This window comes from Plectropomus leopardus, chromosome 15 (assembly GCF_008729295.1).
Source record: "Plectropomus leopardus isolate mb chromosome 15, YSFRI_Pleo_2.0, whole genome shotgun sequence".
NCBI classification, from domain to species: Eukaryota; Metazoa; Chordata; class Actinopteri; order Perciformes; family Serranidae; genus Plectropomus; species Plectropomus leopardus.
In genome coordinates this window covers 12,443,915-12,459,460 of record NC_056477.1, presented here as the reverse complement: position 1 = coordinate 12,459,460, position 15,546 = coordinate 12,443,915, and the positions used below count along the sequence as shown (strand labels likewise).

The following is a 15,546-nucleotide window of genomic DNA, read 5'->3' as shown; positions in this document are numbered from 1 at the left end:
TTCCGGTTTATTTATTTCTGTAATGTAGTTTTTTCTAAAGCATGTCCTCAAGGTGAGTGGAAAAAGATGTTCTATGTAATCAAAAATCTATTGCAGACCAGATTATCTATTATAGTAGAGGACAAGACACAGGACACAATGATGGATTAAGCATTATGGGACCCAGCACCACCAAACTGTAGGACCTTTGCACAGTGTTGTTGTACTCAAAGTCGGTCTTGGTCTACAGAACAGTCTTAAGACCACTTTTTGAAGGGCATTTTTACTTGGTCTTGTCTCAGTCTTTATTTCAAGACTGGTCAAGACCATGACTATGGGAATATTTCTACATTGCCTGTTGATTGTCTGATTTATTTCTTACATTATTACTGCGATTAGATGTTAAACTTACTGCTACAAATGAGCCAATAACTTGACTGATTTCTTACCACCTTAATTTGTTTTCTGTGGATGTTTTTTTTTTGGGAATGTGGAGCTTTCAGAACAATTTAAAGAGTGCATATGGTATGCATTTTCCATATTTTATCCTAAGTGTGTCATGCAGTGTGGGTCTGGTCTAGGTCTTGCCTTGGTCTCAACCTCTGAAAGCCACCAAAATTAGCGTGAGTGTGAGGTTTTTTTAAATGCGGGAACACCTATTAATGATAATCGCTTAAATTTTTTCTCATTGCCAGTAGACTGGCTCAAAGTCAGTGCAGGCTACATTTGAAATTAATGTGAGCACTGCTTGGATGGAGGTGGATGGTGTTTTGTGGTGGTGTGCATTGCATCTCACAGGTAAAGGGGCTGAAATTAGTGCATGGGAATTGTAATTCCAAAACTACAGAGCCAATAAATACCCATGACTACTGCAGAGTCGTTTGACCTGGGTGTGAATGTCAATTGTTACCTTTCCCATGAAATATAAAAGCCATATTTTAATGGGTGTTTGTTTTGGGGGTTTTTTGTGCAGTGGGAACTGGGCTGAAAAGTCTTAGTTTTGTCTCGGTTGTCTTGATATACTCTGGTCTTTGTCATGCCTTGCTCTGGGTTAAGGTGGTCTTGGCTGCAACACTACCTCTGCACATGCAGGGGAAAATGTTTACTTATCTCTAAAAATAGAAGAAACCTTTGACAGGCCAAGTCAAATACCACGCTCCACTGATTGGTTGATTAGGGGGCGGCAGCAGCAATCAACAGTCTATGAAGCTAATAAACACAAATTCAATCAACTTCCTAACACTAATATCTCCCTCAGTCAACAGTGCAAACACATTAATCAGTGGAGATTTATAGGCATATCTTGAATGCCATGCAAAACATCTAATTTTCACAGGGTTAACATTGTGTGCATTCCCTCAGCTCACTTACACATGTCGCCCCTGCACAACGCCTAAATGATTATCTCATTAATTTAATTGCTGGCAAAATAGTTTGCACTCTGTTTAAAGAGAATTTGATCACGGGGATGTGAAGGTTGTCTGATAAGACTGTGGGGTCACTAGCGGTGTTTGTTACAGGCTTGTTGTTGTCAAAATATTTCAGATTAAAATACCAACAGAAGTCTTGAATCTGTGAAACTGCTTTATGTTTGCTTGCATTACCCACAGTTCCCTTAAGGCATGTTTTCCCCCATTTGACACTTTCCAATTCAGCTGCTCACTGTTTTGATGTGGGTGGCGTTGCCTGCAGCCTCCCTCTACCAATGTTTCCACAACCTCTTTCTTTCCTTGATAGAGTTGTCCTTCGCCATAGAGGTGGTTATGTGTAGGCTAATAGATTTCCTTTTCTTGGCTCTCCTGGCCTTCAACACCCATCTGACTGAACCTGATGAACTGAACTCACACTGTTACCCTGCTTACCTTTTTAAAGGTTCAGCGTGTTGGCTTTAGGGGGATATATAGGCAGAAATGGAACATGATATGTAAAAAAAAGTATTCATTGGTCTATAATAACCAGAAACTAAGAATTGTTGTGTTTTCATTACCTTAGAATAAGGGTCGAAAATTATCACAAGCCAAGTGCCAAATTCGGGTAGAGTTTCTGTTTGTTAAAACCTTGGAAGAATATCCACCACACTAGCAGGTGAGTGTTTGAACAGAAGTCGTCATGTTAGAGCCTCTATGCTGAGAGTGACTGCTGTGTTTTGGGGTGCACAGCTTTGCTGCTGCTCTGCTCTTTGTGTCCCAGACAAATGCACTGACAAATCTGTGCCAGTGCAGCTAAACCTGACTGTCTTGAGCACTCCTCATTTTGCGGCACTGTTTACCGTTCAGGACATCAGCTGATCTGCTAAACTATCATTGGCTGGCAGTCTGCTGCTAGCTAGCATTGTGCCCAAACTTGTGAAGGCTATGAAATAATAACATGGAGGGTCACGTAGTTTGAACCAAGACAGCAAACTCTTTTTTTGTCTCTTTCGTTGTCAAACAGCGGTGAATAAGCTCCACTTCTTCCATTCTTACCTTTCAAAATAAGAGCCCTAGACTGATACACTGCGGCACTGCTTACCAGAGGGAAACCGTTCACATGTCTAGGCTGCGGTGATGAGTTGTTCAAAATATTTTAATAAATTTGCTAAGTTTGCCTTTAACATAATACATTATTATCTTAATGAAACTTTGGCTAGTAAAATATGCGTGACGGGTAAATTTTTTTCATCTGCCTGCCGCCTTGGCTGGGGGACTCAACAAGTTAACTTCAGACTCTGCCTTAAATTGAGCTGTTAAGAGTGGGTCCTCTTTCAAGGAGTCCACCATGTTGCACTGCCATGTTTCTGCAGTAGCCCAGAACAGACAAACCAGACACTGGCTCTAGATAGGGCCATTTGCGTTTCCCCATAGACCTCCACAGCTCTTCTGTACTGCAAATATTGTATCTATCATTGACCATCGTATAAGTAATAGATTATGGTACCATGATCCAAGTTACAAACATTCTGCCATGGGATTGGTAGTTTAGCAGTGTGATAATGATCAAACATGCAGTCATGTTACATGACAGCTTTTTATATCACCGAGGCCCACCTGCAGAAAAATGTTTGTTTTAGTGAGCAGTAATTCTGGATTGATGCATAGCATTATACTGTATATCCTCAGTTGTTGCTTTTGTTAATCATTATTTTACAGTTTAAGATCAGTGGCCGTAAATAATAGTTTAAAATGCTTTTTTTAATTGCAAGGCTCGAGAGGCTGTTGTAACAAGTGGATAGCCTCAAGCTGTAATGTCAAGTGCCCTTAGTGTGGGAAAACAACAGTGCACCTGCCCATAGCCTTTGGAAATTAGAGCAAATTGCACAAATTTGATTACCTGTTGTCATGCTGCAATTTGATGGGCTGTTTTTTAAGTTCTGTTAGCATCATTTGCTCATGGTAGCCAGAAGTATATTTTCTAAAAAAAGATAGTAACTGTGGTTACCATGAACAATGTGGATTATCTTCTTCAGCACATATTTGAAAGTCTGCCCTCTGTCACAGGAGAGAGATTAAACACCTCAGTGGCTACCAGCCGAGGATATTGTTATAAACCAAATGTCCTGTAACAATAATCAGATTTAACGTTGAGTGGCTCTCCAGAAATGGCTATCTTCTAGCTTCTTAGAGAAGAAGCTGTTTTGGCTTCCTGTATTTGTTATTTGGAGGGAATGGTGCCTGTTTAAGAACAGGCTTTGAGGTGCATTTTTCTGAGAGAATTACAAAAACATGAAACCAACAGGACAACGTGGTGAAATTAGGATTACCAAACATAGCCATGTTGAGCATACAGCACATGCAAGTGGTTGATTGAACACTGTATCAGCAAGATGAGGAAAACAGAAAAATCTTTGTGCCCAGTCGGATTATCACTCTTGTTAAACTGTGAGGGAAATGTGAAATAGTACATTATGTAAAATTGTGCAATTTTTGGTTTTGTATTTGTCCAAAGTGGTTTTGCCCAATCTTTTTTTTTCCACTTAAGAGCTCCACTGATTGTGTGAATAAATCAAATGTTATTTCTTAAAGTTTCACTTGGATGATGTGATGCAAAGATGATATGATGAGAAGATGATACTGGCCATATATTTCACACATACACAATGCGATGCAGTCAAGCACAGTCCAGTTTCTAAATGTGATTGATGGTCATGTTGCCTGGTCTGTCAAATCAGCTTATGGCATACAAACTGAGCTGCCTTTCTGTTTTTTTCTCTAGCTTTTTAGTGCTTCAGGAACTAATTGCAGTTTTTTTGCAGTTGCTTATTTGGCAATTATTTACATTCACATGGAAGATATATTTCTAATAAAAACAAATGTCATTTGCCTTTTTCAACATTAAAGAACACTTAATGTTCTTAAAAAAGCATAAGGATGTGGAACTAATTTGCCTGTGTTACATAAATAATTGCACATTAAGACACTGACTAATCTCAAAATGTAGCCAAAAGCCATATTGGAATGCAATTCAACATATTGAAAGCCTAAATGTTAGCAGCACACATGAAAAGTGTAAATGAGAATGGATTTGCATAACTAAATTATGCTGGAAAAAAGATCAAATGAAGTGGTGTGCAGATGGGTAGAAATTGAGACACATCTCAAAATACACAATCAGCAGCGTGAAGAAAACAGTTAAAAGGACAAACTAATGATTTTGAATGTCTTGGTCCATTTATGCTGTTGCTGTCCATTTTGCAATATGTGCTCAGTGTTTCCTGCAGTATTTCTGTGTGGTGGAAGGTAAAGAGAGGATAGGGAGCAGCATTTGTGTGTGTGTCCCTTTTTTATCATTTTGTGTCTTCTCTCTAAATTCTAATGTTTATGTTGGTCTGTAAACAGCAGCTGTTTGGGGACTTTGATTTGTGGAGCGGTCTGATCTGTTGATCTGTTGAGCAATCTTATGTGGATTACCTTCTACATAATGTAACATCATGGCAAAATATCTTCTTTAACGATTGACTTGATGTAGCTCTTACATGCTGTTGCATCACAACATTAGTTTTTCATTACCATACGTTTTTGTATTGTCTCCCAATGTTTTGTCTCTCCCTCCATGTAAACCAGCTAACTGGAATTATATTGAATAGAGTTTGAATCTGATATGTTTGAATAAGAGAAAAATAAAGTTGTGACAATGTGATTTAACATGTAGGAAAGTTTCCATTCTTAGGCTTTGTCCCACGACTACCTTTAAATTGTACTGCATTTTATAGATGGAACTATCTTTATGTTATACATTGTTAAATCGTCATGCACATTTTATCATGGAACCTTGAAAAGTAATGGAAAGGTTTTTCAATAGCACCCCAAATGGACAGTCCAGCTCGAAAAATATAAAAGCAGTATATGGCAATAGATTTTTCAACTGTTACAGGCTGCCACAATTAAATTAATGCGTGGGAAGCCCTGCATGCTGTCATGTTTTTGGTTTTTATTATAATATTTTTGTTTACTTTGAAACTATATAGTGCTGAAATTCAGTTACTACTCTGGCATTAGTCAATATGGATTACACCCTTCATTTTTGACTGAAGGGAAGAAGCTGAAATAGCTTCAGGCAGCAGTATACTGAATCCCTGAACAGGTCTATGAAATTAACTGTCATTTAGTCACTGAACCATTAAGATCAACATCACCAGAGTGCACATACTAAAAAGCAACAATTCCTCTTCAATTCCAACTATTTGCACTTTAGGAAAAAAAATCCACCTGCATTCACTCAGAGCACACTAAATTTGTCTTCATTCCTCTCCTTGCGCCCTGCTCTCACTGCCATAGAAGAAGTGGATGTATGGAAATCCATTAAGACATGTGGAGTGGGCTTGTGACATCTGCTTTGTGCTGCAGATGTCACAGGCTTTGGAACAAGACACTTACCTCCTCAAGGACATCGGCAAGCTTGCTCAGAATATCTTCCTGCAGGCTGTGGAATGTGGGAACGCTGTGGGAGAAAGAAAAGAAGAGGCTTTTAGATCGAAGAATGGGTTCATATTGCATATATTAACAATTTTTGTCATTGTCGGATAAAAAAAGAATTAGAAGGCAGTGTAAATGGAGGCACAGTGTCGGCTTTGAAAGAGCTGACCAGAATCAAAGCAGACCTTTGATCTAAAGAGAACAGCATGTAGGCAACAGGAAACTTGAAAATCAATATTATTCTATGGGAGCTGGCATGTATATATTGTATTACAACATGTGCATTTAAATATTTCATCATAAACTGGGAAGCATGTCTAGTTACACAGCAGGGCAACAGATCGTGAGGTTGAATACACCAGCATGGTGCTCTAATGTTTGTTCGGTTCACTTCCTGGCAGCCTCAATGAACACTATCTGCCTGTAATCAAGCCTACTAAATAAAACTGCCCCAATGTTTATCAAGGAGGAGAGAAAATAACCCCTGCTGGTGTACAAAGGACTTATCTCACCATTTCATCTCCCTCTCTCTCTCTCACACACACACTCTGTTTCTCTGTCTTTCTCCATCTCCCTCTCCCCCTCATTTTTCATGCTTTATTACAGTAATCTGAGCCATCTCGTGGCACTGTGCCACTGTGAGTAAACACACTGCCCCAGCCCCGGCCGAAGCCACTGTGTTGATCCTCATGTTGTTGCTTTTCCGACAGAGGCACTAGTTAGTCAGCTAGGCAGTGAACGGGTGACCCTTCTCTACATGAAACATATGGACTTTCAATCCCTCGATCTGCAAAGCCGTTGACACAAACAAAAAGACTCAGTTGTGGTAAATTTCCAAACCAATGTCTTAATTGTGTGACAGGAAATTAATTATACAAAGCTAATGGGGAAGTGCGCTCACACTGATGTGTTGTTTTTGATAATTTGAAACATCATTACACTCGTGGCACTGTGCCACTGTGAGTAAAGACGATCTTAAGCAAATTCTGTGGTGATCTTGCAAACACCTAGAAAACTTAAAAAAAGAGCACTTCTTTGATGAAGGGGTTTGATTAATGCTTCCCTTTGCTCATTTCCTGTACCTTTTCACAAATAGTTGGGCAGATGGTTGTCTGCTTTTATTCCACGCCTTATAGCTAGACTTTTATCTGAGTTGGAAGGGGCCAGTGGGTAGACCAAAATAGCCTGCAAATGTTTAACAATTCACAACAATATGCATTTTGCAACAGATTCTCATTCCCTGGGTGTCAAACATGGTAGCTTGGTCAGTGGCCATGGGTGTGTTATTGTGAAGCACAAGGCACCCTTTAGCTTTAGTATCATCCAGTGCAAACTCATCTGTGGCATAGTATAAAGAGTGGGGAGGTCTGTGAAACGGGGGAAGAGAAAGATGGTCGCTGGGTCAAACAAACACAGGAATTTCGCCAAGAGACCAGTGTTTGTGTGAAACTCAGTCTGTTTACAGCTGGTTTTAACGTGCACCTTAGATGATCTGATCACATGAGGACAGTGCTAAATACACCTAGTTGAATTGTGATACAATCACTCAACTTGTTGAGGTGGTCTGGGATGCATTTGACCACATATTTTTATTAGTGTAAACACTAATGCGTCCTATTGTGTCCCCGACAAGAAACAAGAAAGAAACGTCATCAGTGCAGAATGTGGTGGCTGCTGGGTGACAGCACCCGGGCCTCATCACATAGAGTTGCATGAAAATGTCAACATCCAAAGTTGTCCAGTGGGAATTATGTCAAATGAATAAATAAAATCTTTAATAGCGTCCCTGCCTCTTCAGAGCATACACCAGATATACGGCGGTTGCGGTCTTCTCTTAGCATGCTCAGAGTAGTTATGTAAGAACATCAGGGATCATGTTTTCAGGAAGATATTCAACACACTGCCGGTCTCCTGGTAGAACAGATGAGAGATGCTTTAGTCCACGACGGTGAGCCAGATGGAGGATAGTGGGCTTGGTTAATTACGGTGAGACCCGGCACACCGAGTTCTTTTCCTCTACCACAAAACCTCTAGTCACTCTTGTCAATTAACTTCTTGATTGTTTAGCTCATCTTTTTTCAAGTTATTTTATTTTAAGTCTTATATTAACATTTCAGTAAGCTCTTATATGGGTATTTATACATATGTCAGGTAGTTGTTCTGTATGGCTGGAATTCTGGAAAATTAATGGACATACTGACCGTGAAAAAGAAAGTATGGCATAGGGGTCATCAACCTTTACAATTAAAAGAGCCATTTTTGACCAAAAATTATTTTAAAAACCTGTCTGGGGCTGCAAAACATATTTGAGCCTTATAGTTAACGTAACACAGCCCATAAAGTCTAAATAAGTCAACATTATTATTATCAGCATTATTTATCTAAATATGTATTTGTTAATATGTTTTACAACCATGTGGCTGCTCGACAGTGGGCTATTCATCATTAATTGGTAATTTAACTTTCTAGAGTTGGCAAAACAAATCCTTTTTACACACATTTTCCACTGTTAAATTCTCTATTTTCCACTGGGACTTTTGGATTTGTAGTACATAACTAGCCTAGCAAGGGAAACTCGAGACAAGCCACCATCATTGAGGTCTGGTAAAATTTAGGAGAAAAGGTGCCAGGCCATAGACGTATGACACAAATTACTGACACTTGCTCTGACACGTCCAAAACTGGCACTAGAGGGGCACCTAGAGCTTTGTAGTTTGAAGCATTGGGCCTCAGATTAAAGTACTATATTTGACAAGTTGGGAATAAGAATGTGTTACATTTTGTGAACCTAGGTGATGCTTGTCAGTTCATTAGACAGTACTCCTGCAGTCACTCTTGCTGAAGCAATGTATTTGAGTGATTTAACGTACAAGAGGTAATGAAAAAAGGTCTTCACAAACACACTCACTTCCTGCATGTTGTACCATATGGGATTTCTGTTAGTTTTTCATCTGTTTTCCTCCTCCCCACCTTGTTAGAGCAAATATATAATTTCAGAGCAGTTTAACAGTGGGTTTGGGATTCAGGGACCAGCATGTGTTTGCTCTTGTGCTCTAACTACAGCTCTTTTATTAGATCTACTTCTCAGAAACAAAGCAGAAATGTAATTATCTGCGTATTGTGAATTAAGAAATGCTGCTATAAATCTTTGATCCCCCCCAGATACCCTTTTATAAACCAAACACATAGTGAGCCCAAACCAAGCAATACGTATGTATATCTGTTAAATATTTCCTTATCTGTTGGACTGTTACATAAGAGCTGCTGAGAGGTAAGAGCTGCCATGCAGTACGTGCACTCAGTAAAGAGATAGTGGGTGTCTTTTTTTAGTCAAAGCCATCACTAAAATAGCTGCTTCAGTTTCAAGACATAAAAGTTAGATAAATAGTGTTTTTTTTTTCTTGTTGGAAATATATTTTTGGTACTTTGAAGTCTTCCTTCGTGTGAAAGGGTAGTGCAGATAAAGCAAAGGCTGAAGAGGCTTTATTGTGACTGACCTGCAAATGTCACAGACTGTTAAACTATCCAGGGAGACTGTCCTCACCAGAAAAACTACAGCTTTTGTCGGTCAAATGCTTAACACAACTTGTGTTTATGTCTTTCTAAGTGGCAATATCTTGCATTACTGTGAATAATAATGTCAGCCTAGTTTCTGAATTAGGGGCAACAGTAGTATAATATTCTTATACTGCTGCCAAAACTAACTAAATCTGATTGAGTATACCCCAGTCATAAGGTCTAAGGGAAGTGACTGGCTGGATGTAAAAAGGCATCTTTGACATCAGAGATTTTCTACTAAAAACTGTAAACATTGGTATTTGTTAACCATGTCTGTGATCTTTCCCATTATTAACTGCATTGTTTAATTTCCCAAACAGAACTATAGCTTAACCTGAAAGGGACATTTCACACCGAACACCCCACCCCTAACAGCAGTTGCACAACATAGATAATATAAAATGATGCACTACTTACTGAAAAAGAGAGATTTAAAAGAGAAATACAACTGTACACATATTTAATTCAACTTACTCTTGGTCACGGAAGCCTGACGAGTCCTAATTGCCTCGTAAACTTTTCATAAAACACGCTTCATTCAAACGACAGAAGCAAAATAAAACACCCAAACCATCTTTTCTTACTCTTGCTAATCTTGCTAGTTAGTAATTCCATTGTTCCAGCAATTAGCAGCTCCAGTTTGGTTAAAATAAATTCTTAATTTACCAAGTTAGATGTAAAAAACATGCTGTTATTCCTCATGGTCCCTCTCTGCCATTGCTGGCCGCTGGCTATTTACATTCTACCACTATCCCTCCACCACTAGGTGTTGCAATGTCTTTAAACTCAGCTGCCTGTTCTACCAGTAGAGACCAGAGACTGAGCTCTGGTGGTGCGTGCTGTGCACCACATATGAGTTTAGAATAAAGTGGAGTGCTTTTTTTATGGTGGTATTGAAAAACATACCTTTTGGATTTCTAAATACTCTGGTATACCATGAAACCGCCCAAGCTTTCGACGTTTCCTTCTACGCAGTGATGCTGTTGACGATTTTAGTTTGGTAGAAAGAACATAGTTCCTCTATAAACCCCCCCCCCCCCCCCAAAAAAAATCAATGGATTATCTTGAGTATTGATTTCTGGAAAGAGAAATTGCTCTTTAGTTTTTCAAATGTATTCTTCTCGGCACTTTGGGCTCCACGAGCCAAGTGTCATCTAGATCCATTATATTGGAGAACAGTCAGAAATCTCTATGTCCAATTTTTTCAACACTCGGCAATTCACACCAAAACAATTTAGATTGATAAATAACACAAGCAGTAAGAGGAAAAAATATGTATTTCAAATTTTGTGGTGAACTGTCTCTTTAAAGGTTACCTATCAAGAAACCTGCATAGGAGTCATTTCTGGAACAGTCAAATAGGTCGTTTTGGAAGGTATTGATATACGACCTATTTTGCAGTTAAGGTATGAGGAGGAGGGAAGCTGGTTTCCTGCCTGGCTTGAAACAACTCTGTCAAATAGTGTCAGAGTCTGATCATGATCACAGTGATTCATGAGGTTTAGTTCAGTCGAAATGATCCTAGGCAGAGTGTGTGCTTTTATTTGAGAACTTTTAACACACACAGAAATACAGTGCAGTGCGTATATGAGAGGAAGTGAGAAGACAATAGAGTCGCCTCTGATATCAGCCCTGATACAAAGTCATGAGAAAACGGAGTGGCGTATGAAATATAGAGAAAGTCCGATATAATTTTCATAATTGACTTGATGAAGACCAAAGTGGATGACAGAAATCATGGGCGTCGAACAGAGACGGGACGAGAGAGATTTACATTGTAATTGCATCTCATGCATCTTGATCACTGCACACTGATCTCCCTCTGGCTTTTGATGAGTCTTGCTTTTATCCTATACTCCATGCAGGCCTTTTAAGTGATAATAGGCTTCCGGTTGTTAGGGCGCGTGGCTCTCTGTTCCAGACAGGCCTATAAAATAAAGATTATACAGGTAAAAGGTATTTTTCCAGCGGGATGAATGACACCTTTAGTGACGCACCAGCTATTAATTTTGAGTTGTATAATTTATTTCAAAAAATGAGGAGTAAGGAATCTTCTGAGAAACAGCGCACACATATTTCTGCTGAAATCATTTGGTTAATTCATTCATTGCATTTCAGATCAAAGCTCTATTCGGGGCCATTTCTCTGTCATTGTGTGACAATTTACAAGCTTCCTCACCTTTTCAGAAACTCCATATACTCTGTGTGCTTGATGAGACCCGTCCTCATCATGATCGTCTGGAAACACTGTCGGTCGATGGCCCACAGCTTCACATTTGTTAGAGCTGGAAAGGAAGAATGCACATAAGCAATGTCATGAAAGACAGTTTATACCCTCAGGCAAGCAGATTAATAAAACAACACAATGTGCGCATTATACATGACCTGCAACAGCATTATGCTTTATGCATGCACAGTATAGATAGCCTATAGTGAATATCCTATGCACTTTAAAGCATTTGATATTGAAGTTGAGATGTGAGAAGAATCATAGTTGTGTCTTGGCATGTAGCATGTGTGGGTGATTTTAAACTAACACAGTACACAGAGAATAGGGTTGTGAAATCTGTGGACCTTTGTGTTTAGTTTATTTTTTGTTTGCAGTAACTGGGTTCCAATGCAGCTGCCGATCAGGCCTGCAAAGCAAACAGGAGGTATCCTGGGCAATTAGTCTTTATTCAGCAGTTGGAGATAATTGGTGTTTTTGGAACACCTTGCATGGATGGTTTGTTTGAAGTCACGCTGCAGCATTTTAATTGGTTTAAGGTCAGGAGTCTGACTCAACTATGCTCAAGTTTTTTTTTTTTGTGTTTTTTTTTTTTAATAGTTGAAGCCCTTGAGTCACTGATTGCTCTCTGCATTAAGGACAATTATCAAAGTGTGTGACTAAAGTTGTTAAGTTTCAAATCACAAACAGCTACCCTTGATATTCTTCCGTCCAATTTCCTGAAACAATTTGGACTTAGTTGTTCAAGCAGTGATTACAATCTACGCTTTCCCCGAGGCATCAACTCCGAACTATAATTCTCTCTACACATGGAGTAGATTGAAGTTAAAGAGTTTTTTGTTTTGTTTGTTTTTTTAAATATAGCATTGTCAGATCATTGTTCCGTGGAGCGTCCAGATAAAGACACAACACCAGCAGCTGTACTTTGGAAAGCAGTCAATTCCTCTGTAGTAAATTTCCATCTACAAACTCATATTTAGTGTTTTCCTTATTGTGGATTGATAAAATTTAATTTATTCTAATACCAGTAACAAAAATGCCTTCAGTACTGCCTAAAATTCTGTATCAGGTATCAGCAGCTACACAAGTCTATCTACCAATTCGATAACATGTAATTTATTGATAAACTCTGAAGTAGTTTCTCACCCTGATATTTTGGAGTTTTCTGAGAAATCTATTATTTTTGCTGCTCTAAAACAGTCGCACAAGTTACAAGTTTTGCTGTGCAGCCACTTGCAGCTATGGCCAAGAAGAATTGATTTCTAGTATAGTATGACGTTAGCCATTAGCAAAATGTCAAACTATGATACAGTGTTTCCTACAGAATTAAAATCTATGTGTGGTGATGACAGGGGGACATATTCTGTGGATGTTTTTGCAGGTTCATGAATGCAGCACAAGTAGAGCTGGCACGTTCTTTGCCTCTTTTCCTCAGCAGCAGTTGGAGGGTTTTTAGTCGCAGGGTGGATAATTGATCTGTCGATCAAGCAGCTCCTGCAGAAGAGCAGCTGCTACAGAGGAAGAGAAAGCAACCTTTTTGATCTTGCACAATTAATTCCACTTTCCAGGTATTCTGCTGCTCTATCTACATGTACAGCGTTAACAGTATACAGCTGTTGAATTTTTTTAATGTTACGGTTTGGGATCACTCTTCTGTATCAGCCAAAACACAAGTTCAGGCATAGGTATCGGGAAAGGAAAAATGGTGTCGGAACATCTCTAATTGAATTTAGTCAGTGCAAGAGGCTCCTAGAATGCATCGCTGTAACGCTTCATCTCTTTGACACCTCCTTGAATAATGTACAGTTCACTCACAGCAATCCTTTCAGAAAACCCAGTTCTTCAAAGATCAGAAACGGTGCTCAATCTCTTCCATTTTTTTCCTCATTTTTCTGCCTGGCTGGTGATTGATGGAGGCCTGAGTCTTTTGAAATTCCTTTTCTTGCCATTTTCAGTGTTTTGAGCTTCAACAGCTCTTTCTCTGAGGTCCTCTGTAGTCACTTTTGATCAGAATATGTTTCACCTCGACAGATCTCAGCTGAGGAGAGCCGGCTGTGTTGAAGCCAGACTATGTGGGATTTCATCAGAGCAATGGACCTCTAACCCACACCTGAATGTCATTATATTTCCACATTCATCCCCATTTTCTAGAAGAAATTGGGTTGTTGAGACAGAAACTTTGTAACAAAACATGTCAAAACCCCATATTTCATCTTGCTGAGCCACACCGTATGGTGACTTTCAGAATTCAGTACTTTGCTAATAGCAGCTCATAGATAATTATTTCAAAATGGCTTTGGGGTTTCTCCCAGTATCATTATCTTTAGCAAGAAATGCTCTCATTTCAACCTCAATTGTGCAGTTATGCAGTAGACTGTGAGGACTAATAAAAGGGAGATAGAGAAAATCTCCAGTCTGACCCCAAAACAAATCCGGAGATCCCAGAGGAGCTCTGTGGCCGCAGGGACATATATTAATATTAGAAGAAAATTCATCAGATAAGAGTCAGTCTACTTGGTGTTTTGTCTGAGTGTGTGTGTCTGTTGCAAAAGCTTTTCATTCCATCTCATCCTCCCAGTGTGACACTTCTTCACAGAGTTAAAGATAAAATTCAGTTTTGTTAATAACAGTGTGGTATTTATTGATCATGGGTAAAATTATATTTCATTTGGTGTCCTCAGCAGTGGAGTCACAGTGCAGGCGTAGTTACAGAGAGGCACCCCCCGCAGCTGATTAGCAATCAAGGTGTCATAGGCCTCAGCCTGTAGTTAAATGGGCATTCCCTAATAGTGTATATCTGACTGATTCTATTACAGTTAATAAATGTAATGCAAACTTACTTACACACATAGCACATCAGCTGTTGTTTTGATCCTTGTGGGAAAAGAGGTTTACTTGATAATTTTTAGACAGAGACATGATTCTGGCCAGTTGTCAAAACTTCACGTGCAGTCTGTTCCCACAGGTGTCAAAATACGCCACGTGGACAGTGTCTTCAGTGTCACTTAAATGAAGCCAGGGGCACTGTTTAGCGTCTCTGTGAGAAGCACAGGGCTTTCCACCAAATCTAATGTAAACCCATCCATGCGATTGTTAAAAGCTTGGAGCAACGGATGTTGTTGAAAGAGCGTGAACGTCCGCTCAGGGTGGGCAGGAGGGGAAATGGATGGGTCCAACAAACACTGGGCTTTGACCAAAGGGCACCGGTGTTTGAGATCAAAAACCAACAATAATAGTTGTTAATATCTACCACTTAAAGCTTGGGGGGTTTGTAGCAATACATTGCTGCCTTTCCACAAGAGGTGGCAGTCACTAGAGGCCTAGTGATACAATATTATCACGATACTTAAGTGATAAAATACTGAAGAGACCACTGTAAAATTATCTGTTTTTCTGGTTTAACTATTTATAGGTATGTGTTTGAGGAAAATGAACATTTTTGTTTTATTCTATAAACTACTGACAACATTTCTCCTAAATTCTAAATAAAAATATTGTCATTTGGAGCATTTATTTTGAAGAAAATAAATGGTCAACAAAAAAGAAGCAGTATTTTCAGACCTTGAATAATGCAAAAAAAAAAAAACAAGCTAATATTCATTTTTAAACAAGACAATGTTAATGATTTAACTTATTCCGAACTCAATATCTTGTGGAATGACCATGATTTCTCATAAATTGTATCATAGTGTATCATATAGTATTGTACTCTCTCCACTGGTCTTTAACATTACTGCAGTGGTTTTTATACTTTTAACTGGTAAATAATATTTGGTTCACATGGTTCACCTATTCAGTGATTCTATAAGTCAAATAAATAAGGTGTGCTTGTGTTAGAATGAAATGAAAAGGAATAGAATGGCTGTCTTATGTGTAGCGATGCTGATTGAA

At 39.0% G+C, this 15,546-nt stretch overlaps 1 protein-coding gene across 1 annotated transcript in view; it reads right to left on the bottom strand.

Annotated features, from left to right (window-relative positions):
* LOC121954489 (cGMP-dependent protein kinase 1-like) overlaps positions 1 to 15,546 on the bottom strand; it is a 114,736-nt gene that overhangs the window by 34,609 nt on the left and 64,581 nt on the right. Inside the window, exons 4-5 of the mRNA XM_042502005.1 lie at positions 11,608 to 11,713; positions 5,832 to 5,895 (exon numbers count right to left, since the gene is read on the bottom strand). Coding sequence (XP_042357939.1) covers positions 5,832 to 5,895; positions 11,608 to 11,713 — 170 coding nt within the window. The remainder of the gene's footprint in view (positions 1 to 5,831; positions 5,896 to 11,607; positions 11,714 to 15,546) is intronic.